This window comes from Cloeon dipterum, chromosome 3, assembly GCF_949628265.1.
Source record: "Cloeon dipterum chromosome 3, ieCloDipt1.1, whole genome shotgun sequence".
NCBI lineage: Eukaryota > Metazoa > Arthropoda > Insecta > Ephemeroptera > Baetidae > Cloeon > Cloeon dipterum.
Genome location: NC_088788.1, coordinates 15,267,800 through 15,284,748, shown reverse-complemented (window position 1 = coordinate 15,284,748; position 16,949 = coordinate 15,267,800). Strand labels below are relative to the sequence as shown.

The 16,949-nt window shown below is 37.5% G+C and overlaps 2 protein-coding genes across 4 annotated transcripts; both read right to left on the bottom strand.

The window, feature by feature from the left end:
* On the bottom strand, window positions 1-15,326 carry LOC135940161 (uncharacterized). 3 transcript variants are annotated; one of them, XR_010574827.1, is made up of 35 exons: window positions 14,964-15,326; window positions 14,711-14,756; window positions 14,602-14,658; window positions 14,469-14,544; window positions 14,385-14,419; window positions 14,250-14,329; window positions 14,083-14,191; window positions 13,670-13,853; window positions 13,584-13,615; window positions 13,259-13,417; window positions 12,328-12,610; window positions 12,178-12,267; window positions 12,087-12,127; window positions 11,970-12,027; window positions 11,752-11,918; window positions 11,649-11,698; window positions 11,485-11,596; window positions 11,210-11,387; window positions 11,123-11,148; window positions 11,022-11,071; window positions 10,856-10,967; window positions 10,620-10,797; window positions 10,535-10,557; window positions 10,351-10,403; window positions 10,190-10,298; window positions 9,926-10,136; window positions 9,852-9,868; window positions 9,738-9,796; window positions 9,336-9,444; window positions 9,030-9,279; window positions 8,955-8,968; window positions 8,849-8,907; window positions 8,658-8,769; window positions 7,507-8,606; window positions 7,385-7,453 (listed from the first exon to the last, which is right to left on the bottom strand). XR_010574827.1 is itself a non-coding variant. In XM_065484940.1 (34 exons), the coding sequence occupies exons 1-34, from the start codon at window positions 15,012-15,014 to the stop codon at window positions 769-771; spliced, it is 3,444 nt and encodes a 1,147-aa protein (XP_065341012.1). In that variant the 5' UTR covers window positions 15,015-15,326; the 3' UTR covers window positions 1-768. The 3 variants fall into 3 exon arrangements, 2 of the variants coding, with proteins under 2 accessions (XP_065341012.1, XP_065341011.1); XM_065484940.1 differs by lacking the exons at window positions 7,385-7,453; window positions 7,507-8,606; window positions 8,658-8,769; ... (4 more) ...; window positions 9,738-9,796; window positions 9,852-9,868 and adding exons at window positions 1-1,019; window positions 1,073-1,187; window positions 1,300-1,358; ... (3 more) ...; window positions 2,163-2,221; window positions 2,278-2,294; XM_065484939.1 differs by having other exon boundaries at window positions 7,385-8,606.
* Window positions 3,140-7,717, bottom strand: LOC135940523 (uncharacterized). Its single transcript, XM_065485443.1, has 16 exons — window positions 7,667-7,717; window positions 6,866-6,974; window positions 6,471-6,663; window positions 6,375-6,406; window positions 6,119-6,277; window positions 4,895-5,177; window positions 4,778-4,837; window positions 4,683-4,720; window positions 4,592-4,628; window positions 4,281-4,537; window positions 4,171-4,220; window positions 4,015-4,126; window positions 3,668-3,854; window positions 3,588-3,613; window positions 3,468-3,517; window positions 3,140-3,412 (listed from the first exon to the last, which is right to left on the bottom strand). The coding sequence occupies exons 1-16, from the start codon at window positions 7,715-7,717 to the stop codon at window positions 3,272-3,274; spliced, it is 1,785 nt and encodes a 594-aa protein (XP_065341515.1). The 3' UTR covers window positions 3,140-3,271.
* Window positions 15,327-16,949: the final 1,623 nt, after the last annotated feature.

Here is a 16,949-nt window from a genome sequence, read left to right as displayed (position 1 = left end):
TGCTTTAAAATGAATTTTCCTCCTAGAATCAAGTCAGTCCCCAAATTTTTGGGGTCTCTGCTGGCCTATATACCCAAAAATTAAATCGATATATTTACTAATTTGAACACAAAACGTTTATTGTAGAAGCGGTGCAGCAACAGAGTGTGCTTGTGATCGATGGAAATAGTATTTAGCATTCAATGAAGATGGCGTGTGTAGGCGCGAATTCAGATCGGGAAAATTGATAAAGTTTAGTGCTGAGAGAGATGCTAATTTTTAAGACTCTAAAACCTCCCTGTGCTCAATTTTAGAAAATAATTATTTTTGGTACATATCTCTGTTATTTTCCTAGTGCAGTGCGAATTGAACGAATAAAAATAATGTGATTTTTTGTAAATTATTGCCGCTCTCTTTATTTCAAACTTTTTGGGGGTGGAGGTAAAAATAATGAAGACCGATAAAATTCTATGAAAAATTTGTTGGTGGAATGGTTTGCAGTTGCAATCCGATCGGACACCCTTTGAATCGGGTTCTGCACAATTAAACGATCCGCGTCAGCACCGTATTGCTGACGGCAAAATCTGAATTCATATTTTTAAAATCATCTTTCGGCAATAATGCAAAATTACAATAATATTTCAAACCACCGACAAATGTTGGATCACAACAAAGCGCAGGACCGCGCACCTGAACCACTACAAAACTATTCAATAATTCTAACACAAAAATTTCTCACAGCAGAGATAATTATTTTGTAATTTAACTTTGAATTATTATTCTTCAAATTCAGTTTACCAAACCATATAGCTCGGTGATTTTCGGGATAGTAGAGTTGTTGGTTTCGCACATAAACAGCGCTCCTGATTCGTCACACTTGGTGGTTGTCCACCGAGAGAGGGTCAAAATGACGCAGATCTTGTCTCTTTCCTCACCGGGAGCGAAAGCGTCGAAAAAAAGGCTAACATTGTTGATCCAATGACTGATTGTTGGCCGATCGATTTGATTTAACCCAATGAAAATCTTTTCTTTATTCATGCCTGATAAACGAATGATTTATTCCCTGAATTCGTAAAAAACGTAAAATATTTACCAGTACTAGTTAACCAAGAGTTTAGTTGATCGCTCTCAATCTGAGACTCGATTATTACAAGATCCGAAGAAATCGCCTGCTGGCATTTCATTCTTGCCTCTTGGTAAGTAAAGCCCTGCAGTACAAAATGATAAATATGTAACCAGTGTTATATATATATATATATATACACACACACACAAATAATTAAAAATAGTAAACAATAAATTCTCTTAATTTAAATTAACCTTTTTTGTAAATAAATAGTATGTGGAAGCGCCAATTGATGTTATTTTGTAATAAGCAGCTGAAAATAACTACTATTTAAAAGCAAATTCTAATTAACTTAGTGGAAATTAACCATCATAGGTGATCCTACAAAAGAGAGGCGTTAAAAACTAAGACTTAATCTGAATATTCATAATATCTCACGGCCTAGCGGCCACGGTGGTGACCTCCGGGGTAAAATTGTCTTCGCAGAGGAAGTAGCGCGGCGTGGTACAATCAGAGGCATAAAAAGCAGTGCCGCTTTTGCTCGAGATTAGACACGTGCCCGTAGGATAAAACTGGGCGTTGAAGTCGGCGTAGGTCAACCAACCCAAGTTGGCCGAATTGACCCAAGAGGCCGCGTTACTGCCAATCAACTCGGCGGACACGTAAAAGTCCATTTTCGCGAATGTTTCTGCAATAAAGGGGGTTAAATCTGTAAAACAATCAATTTTAATGGAAATAATACTGTTTGTCAAGAAAGGCACCACAATTGTTTCCAGCTCCTTGAAGGAATCGAGTACGATCAAGTCTGAGCCATAGCTTTGGCAATAAGTCCTGGCTGCGCTGAAGTTGCTCTGTGAAAAGCAGCAAGGTATAGGAAATTAGGTTAAATAATTTCTGTATGATTTTTTATTAATTAAATTGGACCACATTCCAAGTCACTAATTGCCATATGTAGAGCTCCTTGATTATACACCTGAATTTCACCCCCATTGAATAAATTTCAATTGCTAAATAGATTAAAACAAATTTCACGTAGTCTCTTGAAATTTAAAATTTACAATTAAATAATTATCATAATTTTTCATCTTCCAATGTGCCAGGCAAGTTAAGCACTTACGGTCAGATTGAAGAACTTGTATGTGTGGTCTGTATTGTTAGGGTCGGTCAGCGTGATGACTGAAAATAAAAATCCGGAATTAGTATCTAGGTTTTTCAAAGAATACTTATTTTACAATTTCCAAAGTCTTTTCTAAAAAACATATCAACACGCATTTATAACAGTTTCAAATCCACATATAAATTATTACGATTCTTCGCAGATGAGTGGCATGGGATAGAAGCAATCGACCAAAATAATGCTTGATTGGTAGAAAGCACCGCAGTCACCTGAGCCGTTTATAGCGCTCATGTTGGTCCAGCCTATGACTGTAGGGTCGAAATCAGCGCCGTTTCCCCATTCAAAGCTTGAATCGGCCCCTCTACTTAGGTCAATCGCATAATTCGTGACCCTCAGATCTGAAAATGTTATTTCTTTTAAACGTCGGCAGCAATTCGTTTGAGACTCACCCTTGATGGAATCCCTAAGTGCTTTAAATTCCGCGCTCCACTCTATGGAAACCATCTCCAATCCAAAAAATTTGCAGAAAATGCCTCCGTCGACGGGTGAAATCTGCATATTAAAAAAAAAATCAACGGCTCAGTTTTAACGTACCAACTCACGGCCAAATAATTTATCTGGTATCTCTTTCCGGACAACATTATGGAGAGAGGGTCTACACAAAATTTTAAAATTAGCACTGAAATAAGTTTCGTTAAATTCGAGAGACATTCAAGCTATCAAATATGTTTATGTTATTTAAGATTTAAAAAAAGGATTAGCAGAGATTTTTGTGATGCAAAATTAAATGATATCTATATATGTGTATGGTTCGTTACATTCAGAGGTAGAAGATGGAACACTGAAAATCACAAAAGGGATTTTTAAATGAGATAAATGCAGAGCAAATTATTTGATTATTATTACATCTCGCAGATTGGGTACGCGACAGTGGTACAGTCAATTGAGACCAAAGAGTAGTTGAGGTAGGCAACGCAGTCCTTTGAGTTGTCAGGGTTACCAGGTGCCCATTCTAGGTACCTTTCTCTGGGAAACGAGCCATTGATCTTGTTGACGGAGACGTGGAAAGGAACATCTTCCATGCCTGCGAAACTCATACTAGATTTTTGCTAAGGATAGGTGATTGTGCAGTCCTTGCCCGTGATGTAAATTAAGTACTTGAGCTCTCCATAGAGCTCAAAGAAACGGTCAATCGCTGCTAGGGCGAATTTGTGGTCAAAGCAATAACTCCTGGCCTCGTAATTTGTGTACTAGTTTTGATAATATATAAGCATAAGGGGATAGAAAATAATGTTCGCAAATCACCTGAATAAATAGTTGCGCAGCGTAGTTTCGGAAAACGGAGTAGTTGAGAACTTTGTTTAATTTAAATGATTGTTATTAAAATTATCACTAAATAGAGATATTCAAATTTTGATAATATACCTGAACCCATATTTATATTTGATTTTCTGGAAAAAATTCAATATGAGTGAGGTTTAAGTTAATGATTGCGGGACTCTCACTGGGATTCGCAAACGAAATAAAGGCTTTCGTTGCAAGTCGTCCATCGGTACGAATTGTTGGACAACACGATGCATGAGCCGTTGTTTGCCTTGTTTACTGCATCTCTCGCGTATTTGTCACTGAAGAACGATGCAGACCACTTATAGTTCCACGTCAGTCCCGCGTAAAACGAATGATTTTCGCGACCTTGAACACAGCCAATTTTAATTTTTAATTTGCTTAATATTTTATAAAAAAAATCCACTTTTATTTGACACTTTGCTAGAGATAATTAAATCAATACAAGGAATGGGAAAGTATATTTTTACTTTCCAAGTACAAATGTAAATGTATGTTTTTAAATAACCTGAATTTGGTCCAGTTAAGTTGTAAATCATTTGGAACTTTTCGAAGCAATCAAGGACCACCAGGTCCAATGAGTAATTGTTGCAATACTCAATCGCGTTCGCATATGGTAACTAAAAAAATTAGATGTAAATAAGCGAAACGAAAGATTTCTTACTGTGATGTTTGGACTGAAGATGTCTCGTCCAAATCCGGAAGCATTGAAAGCTAATTGTTAAATGCATTATAAGTTAATTTTTTCTGTTCTCAACAAATGCGCAGATTTACGTAAAATGGGTGCAGTAGTGTCAGTGGTGATCATGGTGGAGGTAGAAGTATTGGTTGTCTCGGTCCCTGAATAAGCTCCGTTGCCACTCTCTTGAGCTGCTCCTAAGAGCACCACCGTTGATGCTGGGGCTGCGGTAGTTGGCCCTGGGACCTGGACGTATAGCGTTGCACCTGGCGGCGGCAGCATGGCTGGCGTTGTTACAACTGCCACCGAAAAAATATTGGTTACAGCATTTGTAACGCCGCCGATTATGCCACTGGGAGAAAACAAAGTTGTATATCATTTAGAGAATATTAAATATGCTGGCTACTTAATTGTTGAAAATGGACTTATATTCGCAAGAGTGCCTGTGGAAATGTTTTTTGTCGTAATTGATAAGTAAAACACTGGAATTGTCATACTTGAAGTTGTGATAGCATTAGATTTTCTCGTCGGCGTCCTGTATTTTATATTGGTTTAATATTTTTTCGTCGATTTCATCTATGTTACAGTTTACTTAGAAACAATGACTGAGGGTTTGCGCAGGGTTGTTGAACTTTCTGGTTCCAGAAAAGTGCTGCCAATTATCGGTGTGAGCGATTGTTAGCAAACGCAAAAATATTATTTTTGGTACCCGACGCCGAGTGCTGTGGCCATGCTCAACAGGTCTTTGCTGAAGGGTAGCTCTTCCCCAGTGTCGCTGATTAGTTTCGGTGGCGGCGCCTCGCACACAAAGTTGGAAACCATGTCGCAACTGACGCCGAGCAGTCCGAGGGAACTGATGCCCATGCAGTCACCAGCGTCGGCAGGGTTCGCTGGCGGCGGCAGCAGTGCCGACGCCAGGTCACCCAGCCAGTTGGAGCTCGAGTCACTCGTCGTCTTCTTTAATGAGGTCAGCAGGGTGCTCGAAGACAGACCTATGGAAATTGCCACAGATGAACAATCTCTGTATTGCGTTTTTGCTACAGATTTCCTTTTTAAATCTGACTGTTTATTTAATTTTAACTTATGATATTACAAGTAAATAACGTTGCACAATGTATTGACAAAACTGTTACTCGTTGTTTTAAAATACTGAAATGTGTATCAGAATAGAGCAGAAATAAATAAATTTCCTATTAATATGCACTATTTACCATTTGGCTGCCTATTATTTGTTCAGTTAATATGCATTGGTTAAAAATATTTAGCATGGATGTGTGAAATACTTTATTAAGATGAACAAATTAGGAGTGAGCTCAGAAAAGTACAATTTTAGACCTATATCACCCTTAAAAACCTTGCTGCCACATATTACGGCAGTGCCGCCGAGCAGTGATTCAGTGCGGGTGGCATAATTATCGTTGATTTTACGCAGTAGGCGAGTTTCACATGACTCACTACAAAATAAACAAACTAGGACGCTACGCTTTTGTAAGAAGTAATCTAAAGGGAACAATAGTTTGTCGTGATGTGAGCCATAGTCGTATTTATTTTAAATTTTCAATTCTAGCGCTTCACAGAGCTTATGATTTGGGAAATAATCCTTTAATAAATCAGACAGGTTTTCTTTTTTTTAAGAAAAATACTAAAGCATCCAAAGATTTCACGCAGTAAATGATCAAAGGATAAATCTACTTCCAATTTTATTTCACTACTGGAATTTAATTTAGTTCACCTCAAAAGGACTGAAATATTGATACCGCCTTGATATCAATTTTTAATTTTGCTGGCATGATTATTGTTTTGCATTGCTAGAACCAAATTTCTATGTGTGTCATCCGAGCACAAAAGTTTCAGAGAAATAATTAAGCACCGCCATGTTTGTTGCTGGTCTTTTCCGGCCACAAGCTCTGTTTCGAAAATTATTTTCGCATACCAATTCCTCCCAGGAAGGCCTGCACAGAGCCGAGCTGCGTCAGCGAATCGAGACCCATCAGTTGCATGCCCTGGTCCTTGCACATGCTAGTCGCCTGGGGCACACTTGCCCTATCAGATGGAGCGATAATGTTTTTACCCCCAACGAAGTTCAAAACGGCTGAAAATATAAATATTTAACATTGGTTGCTTCAAATTATTTGTTATAAAGTAAGACACGTGGAGCAATTTAATATTATTTAATTTATATTGGTTACCATCCCCGATCGATGAAAACAAGTTGTATCCTCTGATGACATTGATGTGATAAAGAATAACGTTCAGATCTAATTTAAAAAAAATAAGTATCGTACTCTGTTGTCTCTCCTGTTGGTGCAGGTTTCTCCTGGCAGGAGAACTGCGAGGGCTGGTTGCAGGAGGCGTTGTAAAAGGCACCCTTGAATTGGGTCAGGCACTCGCCAGGGCCGCCAGGGGGCTTCCCCACGCCCCAATTCAGGTCAGCCCCTTCAGCTGGCAGCGAGGTAAACAGTGACTCCGAACCCAATCCTTATAAATGAAATAAAATAAATGAACTAGGTTTTCAAAATAATAAATTTAAAATTTTATCGTTTTCCAAATACGGTGGGCAATATGCTAAATATTCTTTCCACCCTCATAAATATGTCATTTAAATCATTTCAACATCATTTGTGTTGATACATAAAAAAGCCTGTTTGATTAAATATACCTCACAATCTATATCACTTGCCTATGTAGTTGAGGTAATTGTCAATTGACTGGGACTCCTGGCTATCTGACACTGAAGTAATTTCTAGTCCCTGGTCCTCGCATATATTTTTCGCTTCCTCAAACGTGGCCTATACCTTTGCATGAGTTCCTTTTGGCGTTAGAAATTGAGATAGACACACCTTTTCCGGTGGGAATTTGTATCTCTTTTTGCCAATCGCGACCAGCCGGTGCGACGGACCATTCAATTCGTTCCTCACGACTGAAGAAATTGAAGAATTCAAGGAGCTTGCCAAAAATTAAAATCATTGTATTTGCTCACTTTTTGCTACCCGCAGGGATGCAGTTCCATTCTTCCTGAAAAAGTTGAACCCATAAATGGGATAAGTTTTTTATTTGGCTCACACCAAGGTAGCTTTACTTGTTCCTCGGTCGGTTTTTTGAACACTTTTTATTGCCGCAGCACTTAACAATCATAGCTCTTTTGTGCACTGCCAAAGTTACAAGAAAAGTGTTAATTTAACAGAAAATCTATTTGAAATGTTTAAAATACAATTTTTATTAGATCCCTTGGTCAACTTGACCACCACATGTCTTTGACCTATTCCAACTGCAAAAAAGTATGTAGATAAAATCCCTCGGCATATTTAAAGATTTCCGAACCCAAGGACACTCTGCTCTCGGTGCTATATCCCACATTCCACATAATCTGAGATTTAAAATTAAAATACATATTTTTATTGACTTTACTTGTGCATTTGGAAAAAACCGTGTAGAATAAAAGTATGAAATATAATATCAGAAAAAATTATATCTGACTCACAAAAAGACTTATGCCGATTGAGGTGACAGTGAAAAAGTGCGTTGGCTGCATCTCATTTGCGCAATTAAATCGACACCACAAAATCAATCAAAACCAAAATGGAGCTGTCATCTGCAGCGGCCGATTTACTGCTCAACGAGTGCCAGTTACTGATAGATGAAAGCTTTTTAGCGGATGTTGTCCGGCAACTACGTTGCGATTCCTGCTATTTCCCCTTATTCCACGTCAATAGCGACAGGTTTTCACGGTGACACACGAAATATTCACTCGCTACCCAATAAAAGTTTTACGAAAAGATAAATTGATTACAATATTTCATCTTCTGATAAAATGGTTAATTATTGTTTTATAATATTTCACTTTGACCGATAAACGTCATTTCTGTGATACATTACTGATGTAACACGGAACATCACAGAGCTGACAATCTCGTTGCTTTTAACAGCAGCACGAGATGCAGTAGTTGTTGGGGCTGTATAGGTGTTTTTTTTATTAAATATTCAAACAGAACTCAACATTTCAAAAATTCATAAAGTGCAGACATGCAGTAATTTTCAAAATAGAAGTAGTGTGCTAAACAGAAACAGAAAAATTGTGCAGAATTATTTTTTTGCACTAAATTACAAAATTTTCTTTCGAATTTCATTAACACGCGTCTTTTATAATTTTTATTTTCAAATTGTAGCTGAATCCGCCCCACTTGATTGCTGATTAGTAGTTGTCGGGACTGTGGTGCTATTGGTTTCGCACAAGAATATTGCTCCAGAGTCGTCGCAGTCGGTGGTTGACCATTTAGAGGAGCTCAAAATGACACAACTCTTGTCTCTCTTATCACCACTGGCGAAGGCGTGGAAAGATAGACTGACGTTGTTTATCCAGTGACTGATTGTTGGCCTGTCAATTTTATTCAGCCCGATGAAGATTTTTTTGCCGTCAAAGCCTAAGAAACCAATAATCAACTTTGGATTTGATTAAAAGAATTTATTTTTACCCAATTTACTAATCCAAGGGTTAAGGAAATCACTTTCTTCTTTAGACTCGATTGAGACCAAGTCCGATGAATACTTCTGGCACGTAGCTCTCGCTTCTTGATATGTCGTATCCTGCGAATAAAATTTTTGCAGCAAAGTGAGTTAAATATATATGTAAAAACGCAAATTAAAAATAATTAGCAATAATCACCTTCCTGTCGTTCAAAAAGTACGTTGAATCTTTGAATGTGGTTTCTCCGTCATTATTATCTTAAAAAAAGGGTTAAAAAGATTACAAAATCAATGATGAGTGCTACCTGATTGATTGGTCCTGCAATCAAGAGGGTACGTAATTAACCGAAGCCAAAAAAACAAATAATTTAAACTCGTACGGTCTCGCGGCCACGGTGGTGACCTCCGGGGTAAAATTGTCTTCGCAGAGGAAGTAGCGCGGCGTGGTACAATCAGAGGCGTAAAAGGCAGTGCCGCTTTTGCTCGAAATTAGACATGTGCCCGGTGGGTAAAACTGGACGTTGTAGGCGTCGTAAGTCAACCAGCCTAAGTTGGCTGAATTGACCCAAGAAGCCGCGTTGCTACCAATCAGCTCGGCGGACACGTAAAATTCCATGTTTGCGAACATGTCTGGGATTTATAGTTTGAGCCAAGAAAATCAATGGGCATAATATTTGAGTTATTACTTTTTTTCAAGAGAGGCTCCACAATAGTTTCCAGTTCCTTTTCAGAGTCAAGTACGATCAACTTCGAACCGTTGCGTTGACAGTAAGCTTTTGCTTCGTCATGCGTTTTCTGAGAAAAGCAACAAGATTATTATGATAATTTCAAAGCTGGTAAAAATTTAGCTTTTTAATCTGTTTGCATTATTTGCCGGTTTTAAATTGACTTGTGATTTTAAAATAAAGTTCAAATTGGCAAAACAATTGTGTTTAAATATATATAAACAAGATGTTGTTAGAGCCTCCAATAAATAAAGCATACCAAAAAGTTCAACACTGATTTTCAATCAAATAGACATAAAATTTTGAAATTTTTCCACCCACATTTTAGATAAAAAAAATTATGTTTTCATAGTCAATACGTACGGTCAGTTTGAAGAATTTGTATGTGTGGCTAGGATTCTTTGGGTCGGTCAACGTGATGGCTAGAAAATCGCAATGTAAATTACATAACATTTTTACCTTAAACCAATGTTTTACCCTCTCCAATTTTCTCTCTTAAACGTGAAAAATAACTTAAGTACGGTTTCATCCCAAATCAGTGTTAGCATTACGGTTCTTCGCAGATGATTAATGTTGGATAGAAACAATCAACCAGAGTAAATTTCAATTGGGATATCGCTCCACAGTCGCCGTTGCCTTTCATTTCGCTGCCGTTAACATTCAAGCCAATTGCCGTGAAGTCAACATCGGCACCACTTCCCCATTTGAAGGTCCCATCGGACAGTTTTTTGAGGCCGATTGCTATCGTGTCATTTTTAAAAACTGAAACATGATTTAATTTTAATACTCTGTAACAAACCTTTGCATTTACTCACCGGTGTTTGTCAGAACATTGATAATAGCTTTGAATTCAATGTTTATTTCCACAGACACCATCTCTTGACCAAAGGACTGGCAGTAAATGCTCCCGTCAACAGGCAAAATCTGTAGATTTTAATTATTAAAAAGAACAGCCGTGCTGGTCGTTCCAACTCACGCGCGAAATGCTTATTGAGTAGTTCTTGCTATTTATTGCCAATGTCAGAGGATCTGCATAAAATTTAAAATTTCTTTCAAGCTTCTTCAGTGCACAATTATTAGTGAAATTTCCGACATAAGCAATTTATCTAATTCTTAACCTAAAAAATATAATTATTAATTTAACAAGAATATCTGCTAACCTTTGTAGATGCTGGTAGTTTTGCTGAAAATCCCAGAATAAAGATATTATAAAAAATCCAAAGAAAAATGTGGCTAAATTTATACTTTTCGCATATGGAGAATGTGACGGTGTTGCACTCGATGGAAACCAAGGAGTAGTTGAGATAGGCAACACAGTCCTTGGAGTCATCAGGGCTACCAGGCGCCCAGTATACAAGCAGGTCTTTGGGGTACGAACCATTGACCTTGCCAATGGAGACATGGAAGGGAACGCTTGCCATGCCTGCAAAACCAATGTTGAAACTTGAGTTTTGCAAGCATATGTGATTATTTAGCCTTGCCAGAAGTGTATATGAAATTCTTGAGTTCACCGATCAACTCAAAGCGTTGGTCAATCACAGTCAGGTTGAGCGATCGACTGTAGCAGTACCTTTGTGCCTCGTAGAACGTGTACTAGTGATAATAAAGTTATTGCTAACAAATAAATGGTCAAATTGTTCAAATCACTTGGTTAAATAAGTGAAATCCATAATTTTTGAACACGGTCAAGTTGAGAACTGAATTTTGTTGAATTAGTTATAACTGACACCACGAAAATTGAAATTTACCTTCCATAAGACTCATATTCGGCTTGCTGTTAAAATCGGATTAAAATACATATATGTCACGTCGTGTATAGAGTATTAGACTCCCACTTTGATTCACAGATGAAGGCCCGGCTCTCGTTGCAGGTCGTTACTTGGTATGTGTTGTTGGACAATACAAGACACGAGCCGGCGCCTATCGCGTTCACGGCATCGCTGGAGTATTTGTCTCCAAAGAATTTTTTTGTATTTCCAGTGAATCCAGTGTAAAAAGTCTGATTCTCACGGCCTTAAAAATATTTAAAAAATTTCAAGTAAAATGAAATTATTTAAAAATCGAAAATGATTGTAGGTTAAAAACTATAATATTTTGAACTTATGGAAACCTGAATTTGCGCCGGTGATGTTGTATATTAACTGGAACTTCTCGAAAGACTCGAAAATAACAATATGCATAGAAATGTTTTTGCAATAAGCAGTCGCATTATCACCAGGGAGCTGTTTTCAAATGATTATTTTCAATTGAAAATATTAAAAAATATTTTATAACCGAGATATTTGGACTGAAGAAGTATCGTCCGAATCCTGACACATTGAAAGCTGTGAAATTGAGAAATATGACATGATGAAAAAAATTATAATTAAAATAATACATAAAGGCGGTGGAGTGGTGGTGGTTGTGGTTGTGCTACCAGTTGTGGTGGTTGATGACAATGCAACTGAAGATGCGGCCGGCAATGTAGCCTGCACGGCTGGAGCAGTCAGAGGAGCAGCCGTCAAAACGTTTGTCAGAGCAGTTACGACGTCGGTGATCAAGTCACTTGCACGGGTTAGTTTTTGTTTAATTGAAATTAGATTAAGAAGAGATTACTTTATAATAGTTGCCGGCTCTGGGACATAAACATCCACGTAAGCATCCGTTATTACTTCTGGAAAGATGGTTGTTTAGAGAAAATGATATACCCTAATAAAAAAAGGAGTAATATGCCTTTGGTCGTTATTTTGACGTTTGGTTTCTTTGTCGGTGCCCTGAACAATTATGGTTAAATTCAGACTCGCATATAATCGGGAAATAATACCTAGCAACGGTGCCTGCAGGTTTGCGCAGGGTTGTTGGTGGTTTCTGCGTCAAATCTATTTTCACTGGGACGGCCGGTTCAAAAGACGTTCTGAAAGATTTAACGATTTGGAGCACCTATTGGAGCAATTGAAATAAAAATTATTTCTACCCAATGCCGAGCGAAGAGGCCATGCTGAGTAGATCCATGCTGAAAGGCAGTTCGTCCCCGGTGTCGCTGATTAGCTTTGGTTTCGGCGCCTCGCACACAAAGTTGGACACCATGTCGCAACTGACGCCGAGCAGTCCGAGAGAACTAATGCCCATGCAGTCGCCAGCGTCGGCAGGATTCGCTGGCGGCGGCAGCAGTGCCGACGCCAGGTCACCCAGCCAGTTGGAGCTCGAGTCGCTCGTCGTCTTCTTCAATGAGGTCAGCAGGGTGCCCGAAGACAAACCTGCCAAAATATCATTTTAGCGAAACGTTATGTGAAATGAATTGGCTTTTTTGTGGGGGGTTCCAACAAAGTCAGAAAATAAATGTATTTAAAATTTTATTGCACCTTAATTTTGTATTTTTTTATTCATGGAATCACACTACCGTTTTTCTATCTGGAAATTATATGCTTGAAATATAAATTAAATATTTAATATTTTTTAACGTTTGGATGTAGATGCACTCGAGGTTATTATAATTTTACAGGTGCATTTTCCTCGTTTTAATGGAAGCTCTTTATTTTTCTTCATTTATACAATGAGAAAATAAATTTGGAAAAATTAATAGCACGCTTTATAACGAAGAAGCTTAATTTGGTTTCAAATGGAATATATATAATATTGCTAAAATGTATCTGGATTTTTAATGATTTTTCGTAAACATTTTCCACTTGGGCCATATTTCATTTTTGCAGAGAGTGCATTAAACATCATTTTCAGCGATAAAAGGTGCTGGGAATTTCCAAGTGGCCTCTTTTATATTGCTACGCCATATTTCCTGTGATCGTCATCGACAAAAAGGTGTTTGAAACAAGCATTCCAGAGGAAGCACAGCCATGTTTGTTGCTGAATATTTCCGGTCGTGAGACAAGTTTTCGAAATGAGCTCACCAATATCTCCGAGGAAGGACTGCACAGAGTCGAGCTGCGTCAGTGACTCGAGGTTCATCAGATCCATGCCCTGATCCTTACACATGCTCGACGCCTCGGGCACACTCGCCCTCTCTGACGGAGCGATGATATTTTTCCCACCGACAAAATTCAAAACGGCTAAAATATAAATTGAAGCTTAATAAATTAATATTTTTAACATTAAGGTAAACAAATTAAATTCACAAAATAAATAATTTTGATTTGCATAGCATTTAAAGAGATAAGAAATTAAATGCAGTCATAGATATTTAAAATTAAAATGTATATAATTCTCTATATTCACAGTCTGCAATGGACGAAAGCAAGTTATATCCTCTGAAAATTTAATAAACAAATATAGAGAAATGCAAGTCTAAAAATTTAACGCACTCTGTAGTCTCTCCTGGTTTCTTTTCGCAGGAGAATTGCGAGGGCTGGTTGCAGGACGCGTTGTAAAAGGCGCCTTTAAATTGGGTCAGACATTCGCCAGGGCCGCCAGGGGGCTTTCCTGCCCCCCAGTTCAGGTCAGCGCCCGCGTCGGGCAGCAAGGAAAACAGTGGTTCCGAGCCCAGACCTAATTTCAGACGAATGTAATGAAATAATTAAATTAATACGCATCTTAATTTACATAAAACTTAACTTGTTAGAGAATCATTACAAATTTACTTTTACGCGTTCATTTTTTTCTTGTTTGATAATATTTCAAGCACGAAAAAAGTTTACTTGATTTTAAAATTTATAATAAAATTTTAAGACAAATCATCAAAACATTCTAAATTTAAAAAAATTGCAATTGCACTTGCCTATATAGTTAAGGTACTCGTCGATCGACTTAGACTCCTTCCCACTAGTCACTGAAGCGATTTCCAGGCCTTGGTCCTCACATATCTTCTTCGCCTCCTCAAATGTGGCCTTTAACGCCATTTTTTAATGACGCTATTTAAAAAATTATAATTTTAGAGCAGCACACCTTTTCTGGTGGAAACATATATTTCTTTTTTCCAATCGCGACGATTCGGTGCGATGGACCGTTCAGCTCGTTTCTCACAACTATAGAAAGGTACTAATTCTGGGAAACATTATTAAATTCAAAAACTCTGCCTACTTTTCGCAACTCGCAGGGATGCAGTTCCGTTTTTTCTGAAATGTGGAGAATAATTAATTTTTATTTGTCTCATGCTGAGTTTACCTAGTCTTCGACTGGCTTTTTGAACACTTTTTACGACCGCAGCACTTGACAATCATGGCTCTTTTTGCGTGTTGTGCTGGTACAAAATGAATCACGCTAATTTTAAAATTCGAATTTTCCTAATTTAAATTACAGTTTTTGTTGGATCCTTTGGACAACTTTATAACAACATTCTTTCTACCAAATTCCACTGCAAATTGGAGTGTAAATTTACTTTCTCAATATTTAAGATATTTGCAAACCCTTGGATACTCTGCTTTCAACGCTGTTATTTTCATTCCATAATATCTAAAATTAACATTCATGCTGTACTTTTCACAAATTTTATACGATTTAAAAGAACTGCTGAAGCAAAATATATGATTGATCTTTTTTGTGATCCAATGTACAATGAAACGAAAAAAGAATAAGCAATAAATTACAACACCGAAAGTTATCTTCAAAAATATCGTCAGCTTTATTCAGGGTAAAAATAAATTGTTGCTTGTAACTCACAAAAAAACAAATGCCGATTGAGGCGATGGTGAAGAGAGGTGTCGGCTGCATCTCCTTTTATCAAATCAATCGATTTGACTTTCGAAAAAGCTGGCAGAAAATAATAATGGAGCTGTCATCTACGGTGGTTGTTATGTCGCTGAACGTGTGTTAATTACTGATGTACGAAAGTTGGCTAGCGGATGTTGTCCAGCAGCTACGTCGCGATTCCGGGAGCTTTTCCAGATTGTTAAGCGGCAGCAACAGGTTTGTCACAACATCAACCATTGTTTTACACTCTGACGCATACGCCGCACAGCAAAATAAAAATGTTTTCGAATTTTAAAACAGGGTTTTCTTTACTTTTAGTTTTCGATAAAAAAGTTATCAAATCAATATTTACGTCATTTTTTGAAAATACATCTTAATCGAAGCCTGTATCCGTTGGACGTTTATTCCAGTGAGATATCACCACAACAATAATGGTTATCGGCGTTGCATTCTAATCGTTTGAACGGCAGTATCGAAAGCAGCAGATGATGGCGGTGAAAATGATGAGAAAAATTAAGATGCCTACACCAATCATGATCCCAATAGCCATTATCCTGGAATTATAAATGAACCACTCTTTCAGCTAAAATGCTCTTTGTAGTTAACAAACAATATACAATGAGTTTGAAATCGATTGACAATTTAAGTGGAGTTATTCTTATCCATAGGAAATCAACAAATATGCAAAAACGAACAAAATTTAAAATAACTAATATCATTGGTAAGACTCACGAGTTTTTACTTGCGGAGGCTTCATCGCAGCAGTAGAAATAGAACGAGCCGAAGTCGTAGCAGCAAGAATTGGCGCTCTTGTCGGTACCGTTTGTGGAGTTGCGGTAATTATATTCCACAGTGATGTTCATAGGACCTTCCATGCTATTCTCGATTGGACAGGTCAACGTGTGGTTCACGTCGCTCGTGGTCATCATGTTAATCACATTTTGTGCGAGGGTCGTTTCAGGCGAGTTGCACAGCTTAAACTTTTCTTCTGCAAAATATTCTGTATTTTTTGTTACAGATAAATTTTGGATCATTAAAAAATGCCAGTTTTTTTCCAAAGCGATAAAAATTAAAGAAAATGTCTTTAGTTTTCTTACCGTAGTTCTTAATGTGGGGATGATCTTTTCCTGAGAATTTAGAATGCACTGCCGCTAATTGTAAGGTAACAATGAAGAACAAGAGCACGAGAAACTTAGCGTGCGACATTACTGTTTCCTTGAGGTGCGTTATACCTTTATCATTTAGTTTTCATGCCGAGTGATTCGGCGCCTTTATACTGTAGCCTAGATGCCTAGAAAAATATTCTTTTCAATCTAATTGTAACGTCACTATTGAACGTCATTATCTAATACTTAGTATGTAATTATTTCTTAATGGAACCTATGCTCAGCAAATCTCATGAGCTTACCGGGTGTAAGCTCATAGCACTGCTGAGCGAGGGGCCGCAGTCAATTCAATTTCAATTTATAATTCAAGATCACTTTTGAACCAGATTATTGTTTAATTTTCTATAAAAAGTTAAAAATAACATATTTTTCTCTCGAAAAATGATAAATAAGGATGTGTTTAAATCGTTTTACATATGTATAGTCGGCATTGAGTGAACAATTGGGTAGAATTCTCTGCAACCAAAGTATGGATTTTTCCTTGCAATTAAAGTTATTGATGAGAAGACCTAATTGTAAGTGGCCGGAAAATAGCTGCTGTTTTACCAATAGCGAACGTGAAATAATATGATTCTTCTGTTTAATTTCATTTCATCAATATATCTTTGTCGATTTCTCAAGAACTTGTTAATATACCTTATAGTAAATAATTTATCGATTAATTGTTTGCAATTTAATATGATGTTTGTAAGATATTATGCTCTACTTTGGTCACACAAGCATGACAGGTTGCATAAGCTCATCGTCTTTTCTTTACATTAGGACGAGATACAGAGAATGAGACACGTAT